Genomic DNA, 18,679 nt, shown 5'->3' on the forward strand with positions numbered 1-18,679 from the left:
CAGGAATCTCTTCAGTCAGAGTGAGGGATTGGGTCACGCTGTTGCTTTAGGTAAACCCAAAGCAGGGGAGGACAGCCTCAAAGCATGTCCAGCCTGACAGAGTACGTCAGCACAGCTCGGGTCGGGGTACGCTTGGGGGCCACGCGGGGCCGCCCTCCTCCCCAGCAGCTCAGGGTCCAGCCTCAGCAGCATTCCGCACACGACAACACACACTGCAGTGGCCCACTGGTCACGTATGGTCTCTGGTGGAGCTTCTATCAAACGGAAAGTGCCGCCAGCCACTCTGCACTCCCCGACCAAGGGCCTCTTGCCCACCCAGTGGGCATGGGGAGAAGCCCCTCTGCTCTAGGCCACAATGACCAGGGTCTGACCCGGTTACAGACCCGTCTCTGCAGACAGGAGTGGGGGCGCTTAACTCCCGTCCTTCCCTTCCACCTGACTTCCATCCTTCAACAGTTTTTCTACCCTGTGTGATTAACCTGTCAGATGCTCTTGAGAAGCTCCCCGACAAACAGAAAGTCGCTTATACACAGCCCTTGAGGGATAACTTCTCTTGGAGCGATTTTAATTGCATTTTGTCTGCCGTTTTGAGGGTTTACTATCAAAACCTTTTCTGGGTGGTGCAATTATCCCCAGAGAGACAGGTGCTATAAATATTTAGTGACTGCAGAATTTTCGACTAGGAAGTGTCCAGACATGAAAATAAATCCAAACAACTGAATCTCAGCCCCCGAGGATCTGAGCACCATGAGGCCAGCCGGATGCCATTCACGTCCTGGTTTCCACCAGAATCTCCTTGAACCCGTGAGACAGCACACACGCCAAGAAGACTCAGTGACGGTGACTGTCCCCCCCGGCCCCGCCCTGCGCGAGCAGCCCCTCACCTCTTGATGAGCTTGATGGACCTGAAGGCCTCATCCATATCTCCGATGGCCAGGAAAAAGCTGAAGTTGAGCATGGCGTCCCGCGTGGGCTTGTCGCAGTCCTCCAGCCCCACAAAGTCCCGCAGGGGCCTCCTGCCCACTGCCTGGGGGATGCACTGGGATCCGGAGTCCAGTTGGTCCTCCAGATTAGCTTCTCCTGGCTGGATGACAAACGGCGCTGTTTATCTGTGGGTCCCCATGAAGCCAGTGCGTGCCCAGGGCCTCTCCCTGGGGGACCCCCTGCACAGACCCCACATTCACCAACACTCTTGGCAAAAGCATCACATGTCTGCAGGCCCTCGAAGGGACCAGAGCACGGGGCTCCAGCTTCAGACCGCAGGCTATGCAGGCGTCGGCACACAGGGACCTGCGGCTGAGGCAGTGACGTCAGCGGCTCCACAGCCATGAACACATGAAACCCCCACCCCTCAGCCGTCTGTAAACTTCCTAGAAAGGGCTCTTCCTGCCATGTCTGACCGTGTGCCTGTGCACGAGGTGTTAAAACCACGCCAGCACCACTGTAGGTGGAAGACTTGTGGTCCATTTCCACCTCTGACTACAAGCAGGACACTTGCTCACACATTAAACGCAGAGCTCAGGTTGAGGCCTGATTTTAAGTCACTTTACACTAAAAGCCAAAAAAAGAAAAAAAATCCAAGAAAAAGCCGCACACTTCAGTTCTGCTGACAGGACAGTGAAGAAACAAGTGAAGCAGGAGGAAGCACAGAGCTGGGGGGGCAGGTCAGGCGGCACCCCAGGCCCACAGGACCAAGGCCCAAGGCAGAGCAACAGGCTGCAGCCTGCACAGGCCCCTCGGTGCAGGGGCTGTGGGCGCCCGGCTGAGAACAGGTGGCTCAGCCAGCGTTCCAGCTGGGCTGGAAGCTCTGCCGCTCATCACAGACACACCCACCCCTGATCAGCACTGACCTCAGGGCCAAGGATGCTGATTTCAGGTACTGGCGGGACCATGGGGATGCAGAGACCACGTCCCAGGGATGGCAAATAACTCATCCAAAATGGTTGGGGCGAGTGCCGACAATGACCCCGTTTGATCAGAAATTTAAACACACACGAGTATGTAACAGGGCATCCCTGGTGGCTCAACTGGTAAAGAGTCTGCCTGCAACGCTGGAGAACTGGGCTTGATCCCTGGGTCTATCCCCTGCAGGAAGGGATGGTGTATGTGACGCACACATGCAGGCTACAGACAGAACCTCTCCCTAGCTGTCCCCAGCGGCACCTCTGGGGGTTGCAACCATGGAGATTTGCATCATCTCTGGTCTTTATTTCCTTATTTGCAGTTTCTGAATTTCCTACAGTGAATACAGGAATGGTAGTTCAGTTGGTAAGTCATGTCCAATGTTTATGATCCCATGGACTGCAGCCTGTGAGGCTCCTCTGTGCATGGAATTCTCCAGGCAAGAATACTGGAGTGGGTTGCCATTCCCTTCTCCAGGGGATCTTCCCCACCCAGGATTGAACCCTGGTCTCCCGCATTGTGGGCAGATTGTTTACAGACTGAGCTACGAAGGAAGTGAGCTTCCCTGTGGCTCAGCTGGTAAACAATCCGCCTGCAATGCAGGAGACCTGGGTTCAATCCTGGGTGGGGAAGATCTCCTGGAGAAGGGAACAGCTACCCAGTATTCTGGACTGGAGAAAAGAGTCAAACATGACTGAGCAAATATAGGAATAGGAACTTCTAAAAAAGCAGCTAGACTTTTTAAAAAGAAGACAGGAAGATGGAAGGGCCTAGTGCTTTGGGGGGAGCCAGGAGGGATACCCGTCAGTGGAGCTGCTGCCCACCTGCCCGCCCTTGACCTTCCCCACAGGGATGGCGACCTTGGATCTGGTGGGATCTCAGGGGACAGCTCGGGGCACACGGTTTGCTCGTGTAACGAGAGCCCCCGGGGAGGAGGAGGGCTCAAGGACACAGCCGCGCCCGCAGGGCCCACCTTTCTCGTGAAGTAGTAGTGGGGAACCTGGATCCCCAGGAGCATCTGGAAGGCGGGGGGCCGGGGGAAGCTGTCCTGCAACAGGAAGCCATGCTCTTCCGAGACGAAGAAGGACAGGACCAGCACGTCTGCCTGCAGAGGGACACGTCCTGTCTTCAGTTCAACAGAAACTTTCCTGGTTCTTGTCTGACCCCACTGGCATTGCCAGGAAGTTTACATAAAACACAGAGAATAGAGCGGCCGACAGGCTGGTTCTCATATAACCCCACTCTCCCTGCCGAGGACCCTGAGCACGACCCCTGTGGAACAAGGTGGGTCCAGAGAGGTGCACGCACGAGGGTCAGAGGGCGTTTTCTGGGGCCACTGGGCGTCTTGCAAAACAGGACAGTGGAAAGCAGTGGAGTCTGGGCCCAATGAGGGGATGAGGTGTTGGGGAGGGAGGCCCTGCAGAGAGCGGAGGGCGGTGACCGAGGCTGGGGGCCCGCTGATTGGGGAACAACTGAGGGGACCTTCATAACTGGACCCCACAGGATGCGCCCAGATCAAGGGTGACTCCGATCCCTGAGAGAAAATGGCACGTGACAGAGGGTGGGACCAGCTCTCAATGTCAACCCATAGGGGAGAGGTGTCCCCTGACGTCCTGGGGGTGGAGACTGGCTCCCTGGAATCTGTTCCCTACCACTTCCCCAGGGTCCACATTGGGAAGAAGAGCCCGCCCTGCCCGCCCGTCCAAACACACAGGCGACTGTGCAAGGAGCAAGGGGCCCACACTGGCCTCGGCCGGCACGCTCCTGTCCACGGGCTGCTGTGGGGCGCTGGGCACCTCCCGTACGGCTTCGCACACGAACAGCCGGGGCTCGCTCTGATCCCAGAAGTGGTTCACAGGCACGAGGTCTGTCAGCCTCTCATCCTCCAGGGCCTGGCTCCTGAAAGAGAAAGAAACCCGCACGCGTGATACATCGACGCCCTGAAGAAAGACCGGCAGGGACGCTGACGGGTTTCTGCACCTTGAAACCTGGGGCTGCCCGTGGGCACTTGAGTTGCAGCCCTTTCAGAAGCTCAAGTTCCTGGCCCATGACTCCAGAACCTCAGAACCGAGGAAACAGATTAGACTCAAATCCCCACGACGGCCCAGGGGAGCGGGCTTCTGTTTCACCTCTGGTCCTCACTGCTCATGATCACTAAGCTCTTCCAAGTATGAAGAAAACTTAGCAACAAACTGCCTCCAAGCCAACAAGTAACTGAGCATCATTTTCAACATCTTTTTTCAACAAAGTCCTCCCAAACCACAGTCTTACTTCTTTGTCTCCTGCCCATTAATGGACAATGTCTCTCTTTGATCTATCTGTCCTGTCTTGAGGTCGAGGATGGTTACTGTGTCCATATCCACGTCGTAGAAGCAGATTTTGGAGTCAGGGCTGTTGTCAGCCTAGGAAACGAGAGCTGGAGCTCAGTGTGCCTGCCCACCGACATCCCACGTGCTCGAGAGAGGCGCCTGAGGTCCCAGCAAGTGACTCTCCAGACTGCGGAATTCCAACGTCAGCTTATGTTCATCCCACTGAAGTGGCTGTGGGTTTACTATTTTCTAATTTCAGCCGATCCCCCATAGTGGCTGGGCCCACCGCTGCCCTTCAGCCCTGCTTCTCTCCTCCCAGTTCTCACCAGGGTTGTAAAAATTTACTTGGGTCTGCTCATCCACAGGGGTGGGGTCGAGTCCCCCATTTAACACATCAGTTTGTGTTTACAGTACCCAGCAAAGTGCATGGTACACACACGGCAGCGAGCAACCCACTCTGGAATGAATGAGTGAATGAGAGAGTGAATGAATCACTGAATGAGTGAATGAGTTGGTGAGTGAACGAATGAGTGTGTGAATGAGTGAATGAGAGAGGCACTCATGAGCAGACACTGACGGCGGGAAGGCACCAGCTCCTCTAGAACCAACGCCCCTGCCACCTAGCTCCTTCACACCCACTCTCAAAGCAAGAGGCTCCAGGTCACTCCTGCTGCCCAGAGACCTCAGTCTGATGATGGAAAGAGGCAGAAAGGAAGAGGTGAGGGTCTGTGCAAGAACCACTGCTTCTGATGACACAGGGAGTGAAGTGAAGGAAGGTGGCAAGGCGGAGGGAGCCCCAGGAGGTGGAGGGGGCACCAGGGCCGCGGGAGGGTAGGGCAGGCAGGGCAGCACATGCAGGGACCCACCTTGCTGAGGAGGAGGCTGATCTTGCTGCCGCTGGCATTGCATCTGAGCGAGGTCAGGCCCCCCACGCCTGGGACCAGCTCGGCCAGGCTCTTGCAGCTGCAGTGCACCTTGGCCTCTCTGTGGGGAAGGACGAGGTCTCAGTGGCCCTGCTGGGGAGGGCAGGCGAGCCCTTCCCCTCGGGCCAGGAACCTGGGCCCAGGGGCTCTCACTTCAGGAATGCGAGACCCAGGAAATGGGCTGGGCTCAGAAGACAGGGCAAGTTTTTACATTTTTTGGTGGAGATATAATTGACATATATGTTACCTGAGTTTCAGGAGCACAGTGTAACAATCTGCTATTTGTGTGGCTGAGGTTTTAAAGTTCTGTTTTTGTCAACAGGCAGGAGCACTATCTCGTTCCCATCACAGACTGCAGGAGCAGCAGATTACAGATGCCGCGCTGTGCACACAGCACGGCCGTGGGCTCTGCTGCTCACCCTTCGTTACAGCCACGTGCTTTTCCACTGTGTGGAAACTCAAATTTATTACACTAGTCTCCTGTTTAGGTGTGTCTAGTTTGATGCCTCCAGAAACAAAACTGACTTGTAGAGATAGCTCACCATGACTTTCTTTATTCACATTTCCTTATTTTCCCCCTAGTGTTCTCCTTCTGCCCTGGATCCCCATCCAGGCCTCACGTGACATCTAATCATCTCGTCTCCCTGGGTCCCTCTGGGCTGGGACAGAGCTTCAGGCTCCAGGCTCATCTCGTGTATTTCCTGCCTAGGCCCAGAATCCATTCCAGCATCAATCTCTGAGGAGCCCACTCCCTTTCCTGCAGGAGGATTTGGACCCAGATCTGGACATGGGGTGTGCTTATTGATCCTGGGTTGTCATTGCTCCCAGACCCCAGCGGCGGTGTCCTCATACCCGCATCCACACAAAGCCACACCTGGCTCGAGACTCAGGTCTCCACCTTGGATGCATTTGCTCAGGGGTCACTCAGCCTCCTCCCCTGATGACTTGGAAACCACTCCTCAGGTGAAAAGCCGGCTCCCTGCCAGTCCCCATCCTGACACTCAGCTGCTCATGACCAACCTGGATGCCTCCCCGCGCCTGTGGGAACTGACTATCAGCACAGTGCGTGCTGCATGTGGCTCCTCAGCTATTAGTCTCAGGGCCCCGCTCAGACCCAGGGTGACCCGAGCAGCTGCTAGGGCGGAGGGAGGTGGTTCCACACGCTCATGAATGGGGGTTGTCCTGCCTTGTCTGCCTTCCATCCTGGGCCCCCCTGAACTGAAAGGTTGTTTTTTTTTTTTTCTCCCCACTCCCTCCCAGCCCTGAAAGGTTGTTTTAATTTGCAAATACTAACACTCACTGTGAGCTGTAAAGGTCTGTGGATTTTGCCAAGTACACTGTGTCACGTGTCTACCACACAGTGACGCTGCTCCCCACTTCATGCAGAGTTTAAGACTTTAAACCAAGATATCAGGCATTTCCAACAGGAAAGTGCACATTAATGTTGAAACGAGAATATAAGCAGTCTGCTGCCCCCGTCTGCCTTCTATCCATCGCACTGTCTCCCAACGCATTTAAAATACTTTTTTTGGACAAAAACTGTACCTTCGGGAAAGATCAAAGCTTTTAAAGTAAGCCAAGTCCGTCCCTACAACCAGGAAAGTTCCACAGATGTCCAAGAAGCACGGGTTCCCCTCTGACTCGGAGAATGGCAGGAGCTGCTTCACGGTCCCCTAAGGAAAAAGGAGGGGACAGGGACCTCAGGGGGGCTGCAGTCACAGGCCCCACCCCTTGCTGGAGTCTCACCCCACGTGGGAGGATGGGCCCTGTTGTCAGGGAATTCCTGGTGCTTCTGGTCGGGGGGAGGTACAGAGTAGCCAGGTCAACAAGCAGGTGTGCACGTGACTCAGCCTGAGCACGTGCAGATAGGTGATGGAAGGGATGCTAAAAGAAAACAATTTAGGTGGTAGCAGGTGGAATTCCATCCGCTCGGGTTGATGCAGGAGATGCTGCCCATGAGGTCTTACGTTAATGCCCCAGTGAAGCTGACTGTGTGGCTAGTGGTCACCTCTGGGGGAGGCCGTGAGTGGAAGGGGTGGTGATCACCTCCCAGGTATGTCCATCTGTGAAAACTCATGAGCCACACACACAACATGCCTACTTTTCTGTGTGTCCACCATATGCTGGTAAATGCCTGAGAACAGATCTTGTCTGGGGGGCAAGTTGAAGTGAGCCTGGGGGGAAGGGCCAGCCATTGGAGAGCTGCACTGGCCTTCCAGAAGGAGAAGGAGCTGGGTGGCAGGAAGGAAGGCGGGCCCTGAGGCAGGCAGTGAGCAGACACCACATTGGGCATCAGTGCAGGCCAAGGGAAGAGTCAGAGTCTGTTCTACATGAAGCTGGAAGACTCTGGAGGGTTCTGAGCCACAGGTGACTTAAAATCATTTATGTTTTAAAGTGTTGTTCTTCCACACATCCCACTATTATTATTTTGGAAAGAGTGACCAGAGTCAGGCCTGGCCGGAGCTTATGCTTTTGGGTATCTTGTGCATGGATTGACCCCTCTCCTTGGAGCTGAGATGGGTTCCCGGCTCAATTTGAAACAGGAGGGAAGGGGGCAGGGCACAGCTTATGAAAGAATGACATAACCCAAGAACGCAACATAAACCAATTAGAATCAAATGGGTCCAAGGTGGCAGACTCCATTTCCCTGTGGCTCAGATGGTAAAGAATCTGCCTCCACTTCGGGAGATCTGGGTTCAATCCCTGGGTCAGGAAGATCCCCTGGAGAAGGGAATGGCAACCCACTCCAGTATTCTTGCCTGGAGAATCCCACGGACAGAGGAGCCTGGCAGCCTACAGTCCATAATATTGCAAAGAGTTGGACATGACTGAGCCATTAACACTTTCACTTTCAAAATGGCAGTAAAGTCAGCTTCCCCTAGACTTTGATCCGCAATCAGCAAGCTAAATGACCACCCAAAGGCACTATGACAGTTCCAAGACACCAAAAGTCAAAAGACCAAAAAGTGGGTGGTGGCCCAATTCCTGGAAATCTCTACCCCTTCCCCCAAATAGCTGGAATAATCCTCCAACTCATTAGCTTATGAATTACCCAGCCCATAAAAGCTAACCACACCATATTTCAAGGCCTCTGCACTTGCCCTCTGCGATGGCCCACATGGCCTGTGGAGTGTGTTTCTCTCTGAATAAACCCACTTCTTACCTGTTACTTTGTCTCTCACTGAATTCTTTCTGCAATGAGACATCATGAACCTGAGCTTTATCAGATCCTGAAACTAGGTCTGTGACCTCAGTGGGAAGAGTGTGGGTTTTGGCTGCTTTGAGTCCCAGCACGTGGGTTCAAGTCCCTGTCTGAGGTAAATGGTTTTACGTTCAACCAATGCCCAATGAGTGTCTGCTTGGCTTGGCACTGGGCTGGGAGCAGGAAGGCCAGGGGAGGGGTTTCCCACAGAACTTAGTGGGCTCCTCATACCAAGAACAGAGACTCAGGGAGTCTTTATTGAATTTATTACAATATTGCTTCTGTTTCATATTTTGCTTTTTTTTTTAGCCATGAGGCATGTGGGAGCTGAGCTCCCTGACCAGGGTTCAAATACATATCCCCTGCACTGGAAGGCCAAGTTTTAACCACTGGACCAACAGGGAAGTCCCTGACACATATTCCTTTCGATAAAAATTTTAAAAGGTTAAACTCTTGTCTATGGTCAGATGCTCCTAAGTTCCTGCCATGATTTCCAGCTTGACTCTCACCCCTTCCCAGCATGCTGTTCTCTTTTCCCAGCATGCCTTTTGTCTCTTCCCAGAATGCCCTTCACCACTTTCCCAGCATGCATTTCACCCCTACCAGCAACTTTTCACCCTTTTCCCAGTAAGCTTTTCACCTGTTCCCTGAAGGCCTTTCTGTTTTCTCCCAGTATGCCTTTGCTGCTTTCCCAGTGGACCTTTCATTCTCTTCCTGTATGTCTTTCACTCCTTTCCCAATATGCCTTTCATTCTCTCCCAGTATGCCTCTCACTCACCTTCCTAGCATGCCTTTCACCCCTACCAGCAACATTTTGCCCTTTTCCCAGTGTGTCTTTCATTTTCTGCCAGCATGCCTCTCACCCCTTCCCAGCAGGCCTTTCCCTCTCTCCCCATGTGCCTTTCACTCCTTTCCCAATATACTTTTTGTTTTCTCCCAGTATGCCTCTTATTTCTTTCCTAGTATGCCTTTTGCTGATTTCCCAGCATGCCTTTCAATCCTTTCCCAATATGTCTTTCATTCTCTCCCAGTGTGCCTGCCACCCCTTCTCAGCAGGCCTTTCCTTCTTTCCTACATGCCTCCACCTTCCAGCTGGAGTTCATCCCTCTAATAATCCAGCTGCTCCTTCGTCTGTTGTTAGCAGGGATCCTTCCTACCTCAGCTTTATGTCCACACCTAATGCCCCTTCACCACTATCAGCAATATGCAAGGCACATCCCTCCAGCCTCCCCACCTGCCCTCTGACCTGAACCTGGCCAGGCATCTCGAGGCCCAGATCCCTCCCTGCAGTTCCCGCAAAAGGCTCATGGGACTGCGGCTGCCTTCCCTATTTGTCAGGTCTCTATTCCAATGCCTCCCCCTGCAATACTTCCCAACCCCCTCCATACTTTACTGTGCTCCTTACCATCTGACCCTCCTACTAGAAACTAGAACTGCAGGGAAGCTCCTTCAGGAGTTACTGAATGGAGAAGGGGAGGTATAAGCCTGTGGGGTATAAGCGCAGGCCAGACCTCAGGAAAGAACTCAGAGCTGGACACAGTGGTCACACAGAGAGCTAAACCAGCAGCACAGCAAGTGTCCTCAACTGTGATGCAGAACACTGCACGTGCGGGGTGAATGGCCTCCCCTGAAAGATACACCCACTTGGATGTAAACATGACCTTATTTGGAAAAAGGGTCTTTGAAGATATAACTAAGGATCTCAAATGGAGATAACTCTAGATTAGGGTGGACCCTAAATCCAGGGACAAGTGTCCTTCTCAGACACAGGGAGAAAGCCATGTAAAGATGGAGGCAGACACCTGGCTATAGGCTACAGAATGCAAGGAATGCCGGCAATGCCAGCAGCTGGAGGAGGCATGGTACAAACTCTCCCCCAGAACGGCAGAAGGAGCAGCCTTGCCCACACCTAGATTTTGGACTTCTAGCCTCCTGAACGGTGGTGAGGAAGATAAATTTCTATTAAGCCATTTAGTTTGTGGTCACTGTTTACGGCCAGTTCAGGAAACTAATACTCTGTGTCAGCCCCAGGGATAAAGCAAGTGTGCACGGGATGCAGGCAGGCAGGGGTTCCCCTACTGCACCCCCTGTAGGGGACAGAATGGTGTGCTAGAGCCTGTGGTCCTGGAGGTACGCATGGCTCCCACCCTCAAGACATGTGCAGGAAAAGGTCTAAAGATGTGGCCCAAACTGACGGCCCCTCAGTGCTCCAGGTGCACATTAAACCGCACAGCTTCCCCCCATTTCATAATCCCATGCACTCTAGGAGAGCCAGGCAGTCCCTTTCAGGGCTAAGGGCCACTGCCTTACCTCCTGATTTCTGAAGTCACAAGAGCTGTCGATGGAACAGCTATGTGAGAATCCATTTATACAACCAGACACCCAGTGAGGGGATCTGATAAGGCTGGGTGAAGTCACTAAGCAGGCTCTGGCTTGATTTAGATGTGGCATTTCAAACTCTGCTCTAACTGTCTTGAACGTCATAGGCCACTCACTGGAGAGCAGCAATTTACCTGCCAGGTTCGAACTTGGACTCTGTTTGGCTCCACCGTATAAACATTTTCTTCATGCATGGCTAACACTGGAGTCTCACACAGGAAGGACCCTAAAATGACAGATAGAAGTCATCACAGCGGCAGCTAGTGTTGTCAGAGCTCCTTAGAGTTTTGGAAGCATTCTCACACTAAAACTAGAACTCTTTATAGAGTGCTTGATAGGAAAGACTGGAATCTAGCAGAAAACAGCTTCTACAACTAAGGTAATAAAGAAGAGCCTCAGGCTAAAAAGATGGGGAGAAAGGGCAGAGGTGCGGCATCAAGAATGTTCTCATGTGTGCACCCTATTGTGCCTTGGCCCCACAACAGTCTTGTGAAAGGTGTGTTTTCTTCATCTTGGAAAGTGAGGCTCCAAGATACAGGGACTGCCCAGGGCCACGGCTGCCAGTGCCGGCCTGATGGGGCACCCAGTACCAGGCACCCGGCCTCACTACTCACTGACGGCCTCGCCTCCTCCCTCCTGGCGAGCAGCTGGTGCTTCCCACAGCACAGCCTCTGTGAGAGCACCACTGTCCAAGAGGCAGCTCATTGTACATGGGACTCTGGAGGCCACCAGCTCTAGCCCAGGCACAAGAATGGGCGTGGGGTCTCCCAGTGGTCCAGGACCTGCCCTCTGCCGGTGCCTCAGAAACCAGCACCCCCACCCGCATCAGATGCAAGGGGCTAAAAAGACTCCCACCTGCAGTGCGTAACGTGGCTCCAGACGGCTCAAAGATCACCACCTGTTTTCCATTCCAGACAGCAACAGCATCCTACGAAGAGCCACGGAAATGAAAAAGCAACTGGTCATTGGGGCCTCACTGTCCCCAGTGACCCTAACAACTGGCCAGGGCTTCTATCTACATCGACGACCCTGCCCCCCACCCACAGGTCACCCTAGCAGTGACCTTGGTGGCGAACACTCCGCTGACGTGCATGTCTGTGCGCAGGCTGTGGGTCACCCCCGTGGACAGGAAAGACACGCTGAGGAGGCTCGGCGAGACCTGCACGGCGGCCACCTGCTGGTGGAAGTGGGACGACATGGCCTGCTCGCGGAGGATGAGCACGGAGCTGATGCTGTTCACAGCCAGAAGGCTCTTCCTGGAGCCCCACTTGGTTTCCACAAGGAGAGACACCACCGAGGTGTGAACAGAAAGGAGAGGTGCAGTCAGGGCAATGTCACAGGTATGAAGATTCATAAACAGTCTCCAAGCACTGCTTCTTATTTAAAGTGAAAGTGAAGTCGCTCAGTCATGTCCGACTCTTTGTGACCCCATGAACTGTAGCCTACCAGGTTCCTCCGCTCCATCCATGGGATTTTCCAGCCAAGAATACTGGGGTGGGTTGCCATTTCCTTCTCCAAAATTGCTCTAAGACATCCCTAAACTATTTACCATGTAAGTTTCATTTCCTGATTAGATTAATTAAACTTCATCTTTAAAAGTTCAGGGAGCTCCCTGGGGTAGGACACTGCCCTCTCCTGGTCGGGGAGCTAAGATGCTATATGCTGCAGGCCCGTATCACACAGATCAGAGCTGAGAGGCCAGGCCCAGGACGGCAGGCGAGGAGTCCGGAGGACACAACAGGCCTAACTGGTGAGAACTGTGAGAACACAAATGCCCATTTCTCTTGGAATTGGGCACAGAGTTAAATGGAGAAAGACAGACTGAAGAAAATCTACTGAGTTTAGAGAGAAGAGCAGAGTCTGTGGCAGGTGAGCCTGGTGGGCAGGTTTGGCCAAGATGCCCGGGGAGGGGCGGCCGCCAGCGTCTCTCACCGCTCAGCTCCTCACACAGGCCAGCTCCAGGGTGTGGGGAGGCTCTATCTTGGGAATGGAGCCTGACCACACGGACCAGGCCTTCACCCCAGCTTGCTTCTCGCGGGGAGGCAGTCCTGGACCAGAGGCTCCGGGGCCAAAAGCCGCTGTCCCCACGGGCAGGCTCTGGAGCGGCAAGTTCCCAACACAAGCATCTCTATCTAAAACAGAGTGTGGGCAAGAGAGCAGCGCCCGGAGAGTGGTGGAGGTCTGGAGCATCAGGAGGAGGCTGGGGCAGGCGTTCCCCGCGGCTCAGCGGTGAGGACTCGACATTCTCACTGCCAGGGCCAGGCTTCAACCCCTGGTCGGGGAAATAAGATCTCACAAGCCGAGGGGCATGGCCAAAATAACATAAGTGAAAAAACAAAACAGATGATCGTAGAGATAAAAGGATGGGTAGATAGGTAAAATAGATATAGACTACCACAGACCCACAACCACTTATCTGACTTCTGACCCAACAGGCCTTTATAAATATTTTATTGTTGCTATTTTTTAATCTTAAGTTGAACAATTGACAAAAATAGGTTCAGAGCCAATTACTGCTTCCACTTGTGCAGAAAGTGAGGGCCCCCAGCACCCCATAGGGTGTACCTTTATCTGCATGATGTTTCCTTCCAGCTCAGTGGGGGTCTGAAGGGTCCACTTTTCTTTGCCCTCGGCCCCGTGGCCATTCGGGAGGCCTGGCACTTTTCTCCACATGGCTACTCGCCCCTTGTCAGTACCTGCTGCCAGGAGACCTACACGTAAAAAGAGAGCTCACCTTAGCTGAGTCGGAAAGGGATAAAATGGCAGCAGGCTCCCTCCTCTGACCACCCTCCCAGATGTATCAGCCCGCCCAGTGACTCTGCAGCCACTTACCCGGCTGATCCTCTTTGCAGGAGCTCACTGCCGTGGCGACAGTGCGCGTACACATGCATGAGTGTGTGCGTGGTAGGGGCCACACAGGGCTTGGCACTCGGTGGGCACAGAGGTGCTGCTCCCATGCATCTCCTATTCCACTGTGTATGTGTACACAGGTGCACACGTGTGTACACATACACACATCCATGCACATATATATTAATACATGCACACATACAATGTTCCTCACGCTCTCTCCCGAGGTTTCAGGAGGAACAGACACCCATTCCTGCAGCTGGATGGTCACATTCCCGACCATCTCCTGGGCCACCATATGGGACAACACAGCACCCGCCTCTCTCTTGCTCTGGGCTGACCATCCTCGAGTGGCTGGTTCTGAGAAGAGTCCCCGATGCCAGAAGTCTCACCTTTAACTTTACAGTAAGAAACGCAATTTATATTCTCTCCTTTTTCAAAACCAAACTTTTCCTCTGGACTCAGGACGTAGCTCTCCCCTCGTTCTAAATCCCAAAATCTACAAGGCAAGCAGGAAAGCCTGTGTTAGTGTGTTTCCCTCAGCTCCGAGGGTCTTGTTCAACTTGCAGATTAAACTTTAAAAATCAGGAAAAAGACACAGGCCTTCAGACTCTGCAAAAAAAATGTTTCTCATCATCACGCTGTCTGTTAGGCCTTGTTCATGACCAAAGGGAGAGGCTGCCAATGCAGAGGGTCCCTGTGGGATATTAAGTCAGGAGCTCCGAGCACCCAAGCCCGGGAGACCCCTGATGTCAGGCGGACTTGAAGTGATGCACCAAGAGGCCGCGACATGGGTTTCCACAAACACAGGGGCAGGGGCAGAAAGGCAGGGGATGGCAGGACACCATGGGGCGGGCATTGGGGCTCTGACTGTCCTGCTCATCCACCTCGGAGCTGGTTACACAGACACGTCCAGCTGGTGACAATTTGCCATCATTCGTGTGCTGGTCTCTGTGTACGTTAGGCTCCGGTACAGAGCCGACTCACAAGAGTGCTGGGGCCAGACTCCTCCCTCCAACCTCACAGGGTTGGCTCTCACCTGAGCGCCGTCTCCCCGATGGCGGTCACGAGCAGGCTGCCGTCGATCAGCGTGATGTCTGCCCGGTGGCCCGTCTTCCCACTCAGCTTCACCTGCACAACAACAGGCACCTGAGAGGAGGTGTCACCCGTGTGGAGGCTGTGTCACTGGTCAGGGGCTGGACTCTGTTGGCAGCGAGTCCATGGAGACTGCCCACGCAAAGGAAGCGCAGGTGGCCCCAGCCTTTCAGGCAAGAGCAGTTAATGGAGCCTCTCATGGGGGAGGCACCCTCACACCCACGCGCAGAGCCAGTGAGGGGCCACGGGGTGATTTGAACCCAGGTCTACGGACTCAGTGACCACATTTCAGCTGCTATGGAGACAGAGGCGCACGAGGGCCCTGAACACACTGACTTTCTGCGTCCACCAGTCCACGTCCAGGGAGGCTCAGGGCCCCTGAGAACCCGGAATCCGTGGGTGGAACCGAGAAGCCACAGGGCGGCAAGCAGTCCTCAGGGAGCTGTATATGCTGCCTGACCACACCCCAGGCTCTGGCGTCCTCCTGCAGGCAAGCCCCTGGGTCAGGGGTGGGGTACCCACAGGGATGGTGCAGCATCCAGAGTTGCAACTGTCACATGTGTGGGCCAGCCGTGGTGGGAACAACTGGTGACAACCCCTAAGGTCTGCACATGGCCAGGCATCCCCACCACAGACCCCCCGCCTTCTGAGGCTCGCCGCCCCTTCCCCCAACGTCTCCCCCACCTGTGACTGCAATGGTCTACAACAAATAAGGCACCAAAGCTCTGGTGACCCTGCAACATGGACTCCTCAACCAAGATGAAGCGGGGGTGAGGCAGGCCAGAGGGCGCCCCTGGGGTGGCCCCACGCACCTTCATCACCTCCTCGGCCGTGCCCTCGGGCGTCACCGTGAACAGGCAGAGCAGCAGGCTGTCCGTCACCGCCACCAGTGCCCCCCTCTGCTCCAGGTAGAACAGCGTCTGGATGGAGCTGTCTGTGGACGCTACCTGGGCCGTCCTGCCTTTCTCATCCACGTGGTGCACAGTCCCTGTGAAAGAGCCATGGGTCCATGGAAGCTGGGTGTTCCCATGGCCATTCTACCTGCTTAAGGACACTTTCAACATAAGCATCTTCATCACAATCATTTACAAATAAGCCATTTTAAAAACCACTGGCAGACTTCCCCAGTGGTCCAGTGCTTAAGTCTCCATGCTCCCAAAGCAGGGGGCCTGGGTTCGATAGCTGGTCAGGGAACTAGATCCCACAGGCCGCAACTAAAGACCCAAGGCAACAAAATAAAATAAATTAATTAAAAAACAGAACAACACTGGCCTGTAGCTGCTACACCTGCTGTCCTGTGCATTAGTCAGCCTGGACTCCTGCCCCTGCCATCCCCTCCACCGCTGTCCGGCGCTCAGTGACCGCCCTCCTGATGCACAGCCTTCATGCTCCGGTTATGTCCGTCTGCCTCAGCCATGACCTTCCCTGGGGCCTTGACCCAGGCCCTCCGTCCCAGGTCCTGGGTATCACAGCCTGCCCCTCTTCCCCTCCCCAGGCCCCTCCCAGTCTGGATCCCTCACCTTGGCCCTGAGCTGCCTCCCGGTTCTGCTTTCAGGCGAGCTCTCAGGTGGGTTCATTCTGCTGCTCTCAGGAGCCCCTCACCCTCGGGCCCCCTCCCATCTCACTCCCAGAAATGAGCACCTGCTCCACAGACACGTGCGGCGGGCTAGGTGTGCACGTTCACGTGAGCTCTGCCCATGGGGTGCAGGAGACGGGGACTGCGTGTCCCAGGCCGTGCCTGGGAGCTGAGGCACAGGGACGGTGGTGCCCAGCGGCACAGAGCCTGGCCCGCAGTGCCCAGCACAGCGTCGCCCTCCGCCTCAGGGCTGCGCCCCAGTCCCTCCAGCTGCCCTCCTGCAGCTCCGCCCCTCACCCCAACATGCCGGAGTCTCTACCTTTAAGACGACCAGCACCCGGCCCCTGCCCACAATCACCCGTCACGGTCAAGCTGCCTGGCCACGCGCGTCCCAGACCCCATCACCCCGTGCAGCCCCACCTCCTGGGCCCCTTTCCCGCAGCAGACACGACCTGTGAACGTCCCCTGAGAGGACGAGACCCTCACGCTGCATTGCCGCTGCTGCCTGCCTCCCGGTGTGCCGAGGAGGAGCCGTGTTACAGCCGACAGCACTGCCCAGCCCCCAGAGCTGCCAGTGACCACGGCCAGCGGAGCCCGTCCAGCGCCCCAGTGTCTCCAACCCCAGCATGCGTCTCACCGTCCGTCAGGCTGACGAAGAACGAGAGGCCCTCCTGAGACCCCATCTTCAGGATGCTCCCAAAGCCACTCTTCCTCCAGTTAAACATGTCCAGGGCCTTCTCATCCCCGCTCACTGCCGCCCTGGCCAGCTGAACCAGGTCCCTGAAACCAGACGGGACAGGGAGCTCCTCGTGGCCCCCTGGGTGCAGGCGGGGTGACCACAGACGAGACCCTGACCGCTCCCACCTCCCACGTGGTACTCACTCGCCGGGCGGGGGCAGCAGGAAGATGCAGTGGGTGAGGGGCTGCCCGTACTCGTGCCGCAGCAGCGGCATCCCCTGCACGCGGCCCCGCTGGTCCAGCCTCCACAGGAGCAGGACGCCGAGCTGCAAACCCAAGGTCACATCCTCAGCGCACGGAGGTGACAGTGCACCCGGAGCGTGGGCTCACTGCCTTTCCAATCAAAACTGTAGCAGGATGACACGAGCACCGTGAAAAACCCAACAATCCACAGGCTCCATGAGGAGCCAGAAGCTTCTCTGTGCCCTCTCCCGCCTTCAGTGTCTGGAGATCACAAGTGTCACATGTTCAGTTTCAAAAAACAAACCTTTGCTTTGAGGACAGACTCAGATTCAAGGGAAGGTGGCAAAGGCAGTTGGGAGAAGCCCCAGCCCCGCCGCACTTGCTCCCGTCACCGGGGAGCACGCCACTAGCGGCAGCCGGGGCTTCACGCCATCCCGGGGCCGCGTCCTCACACGCAGGGGGCCACACCTCCTCGGGCTCCTGCTTCAGACGCCTGCCTGGTATAAGGAAGCCTGGCCAGGGGCTCCAGAGTGTGCCCCCTGGAGGGATGTGTCTGATGTTTTCCTCCTTGATGATGGGGTGGCAGGTTTGAGAGGGACACCGGAGGGAAAGTGCTGTTGTTGGCAAGTTGGATCGGGGTCGTGCCCTCGACGTGACCTCCCTCACTGGGCCCTCCTGCTTTGAAGGAATTCGCTGGGTGTGGCCCACACGTAGGAGGGGAGTGACGTCTCACCTCTAGGTCATCTGGAGATGTGTCCCGTCTCGCCAGCATTTACTGACTTAAGTCAGATTCCCATCATCTGGACCCACGGATGTCTAGTTTCTGCTCATGGTTATAACCCAGTATTGCTTTGTGCAGACACTCCAGCTCCGGCCGCTGGGCACTCTTCCCTCGGCCTCCACTGTCCGTTTCACACGGCCGTCGCTGTGGGTGTGTGAGCCCCTCCTCGCACCCTGGCCGACAGACCCTCTGGGCTCATGGTCCTGCCGCAGCCCAGGACCAGCTGCTTCTCCTAGGAGCCCTAGCTCCTTTTACTGGAAGAGACCGACCAAGACCTGGGTGCCAGATGTGCTGTACATCGGAGTCTCAGGGTCTCAGATTAACAGTCCAGACAAGTGCCAGAGAAGTTCAGGTTGGGAGAGACCATTTGGCCTGGGAGCAACAGTCCATGAGGGCTTCTGGCTGCGGACGAGCCTGGCTGTGAGAAATGGCAATGCTGCCATCACAGCAGGGCAGCTGCGCTTTGCAGCCCAAGCCATCCTGAAGGCGCGTCTCCTGCTCCAGGTCAGTGGGCATTTTAGCAGACAGTGAGGCCATCTTCTCTCCCTTCACTCAAGTCGCTTTCATTCCAATATCCCCAAAATTGGATAACATCACTTAACTGTACATGAAAAGAGGATCTTCAAATAAGTTGGCCTTATAAAGCAACCTGTACAGTGGATCTCTAAGAAAAGCATGTTAAGAGTGGACATAGTATGTAACCTGAGTGTACATACAATCTAAATCATGTATCATTAGTCT

The 18,679-nt window shown here is 55.1% G+C and overlaps 1 protein-coding gene across 10 annotated transcripts in view; it reads right to left on the reverse strand.

The window, feature by feature from the left end:
• The window catches only part of IFT140 (intraflagellar transport 140), a 53,513-nt gene that overhangs the window by 24,895 nt on the left and 9,939 nt on the right, over positions 1-18,679 (reverse strand). For 8 of the 10 annotated variants that reach the window (XM_020886387.2, XM_070460880.1, XM_070460879.1 and 5 more), the window contains exons 5-19: positions 17,119-17,240; positions 16,874-17,016; positions 15,473-15,648; positions 14,605-14,696; positions 13,958-14,064; positions 13,281-13,426; positions 11,779-11,982; positions 11,571-11,643; positions 10,850-10,941; positions 6,680-6,807; positions 5,078-5,195; positions 4,174-4,304; positions 3,651-3,801; positions 2,876-3,007; positions 885-1,084 (exon numbers count right to left, since the gene is read on the reverse strand). In XM_020886387.2, the coding sequence (XP_020742046.2) occupies positions 885-1,084; positions 2,876-3,007; positions 3,651-3,801; positions 4,174-4,304; positions 5,078-5,195; positions 6,680-6,807; positions 10,850-10,941; positions 11,571-11,643; positions 11,779-11,982; positions 13,281-13,426; positions 13,958-14,064; positions 14,605-14,696; positions 15,473-15,648; positions 16,874-17,016; positions 17,119-17,240 (2,015 nt within the window). The other 2 variants (XM_070460881.1, XM_020886391.2) reach the window with 2 other exon arrangements.

The sequence above is a fragment of the Odocoileus virginianus genome, chromosome 33, assembly GCF_023699985.2.
Source record: "Odocoileus virginianus isolate 20LAN1187 ecotype Illinois chromosome 33, Ovbor_1.2, whole genome shotgun sequence".
Classification (NCBI taxonomy): Eukaryota; Metazoa; Chordata; class Mammalia; order Artiodactyla; family Cervidae; genus Odocoileus; species Odocoileus virginianus.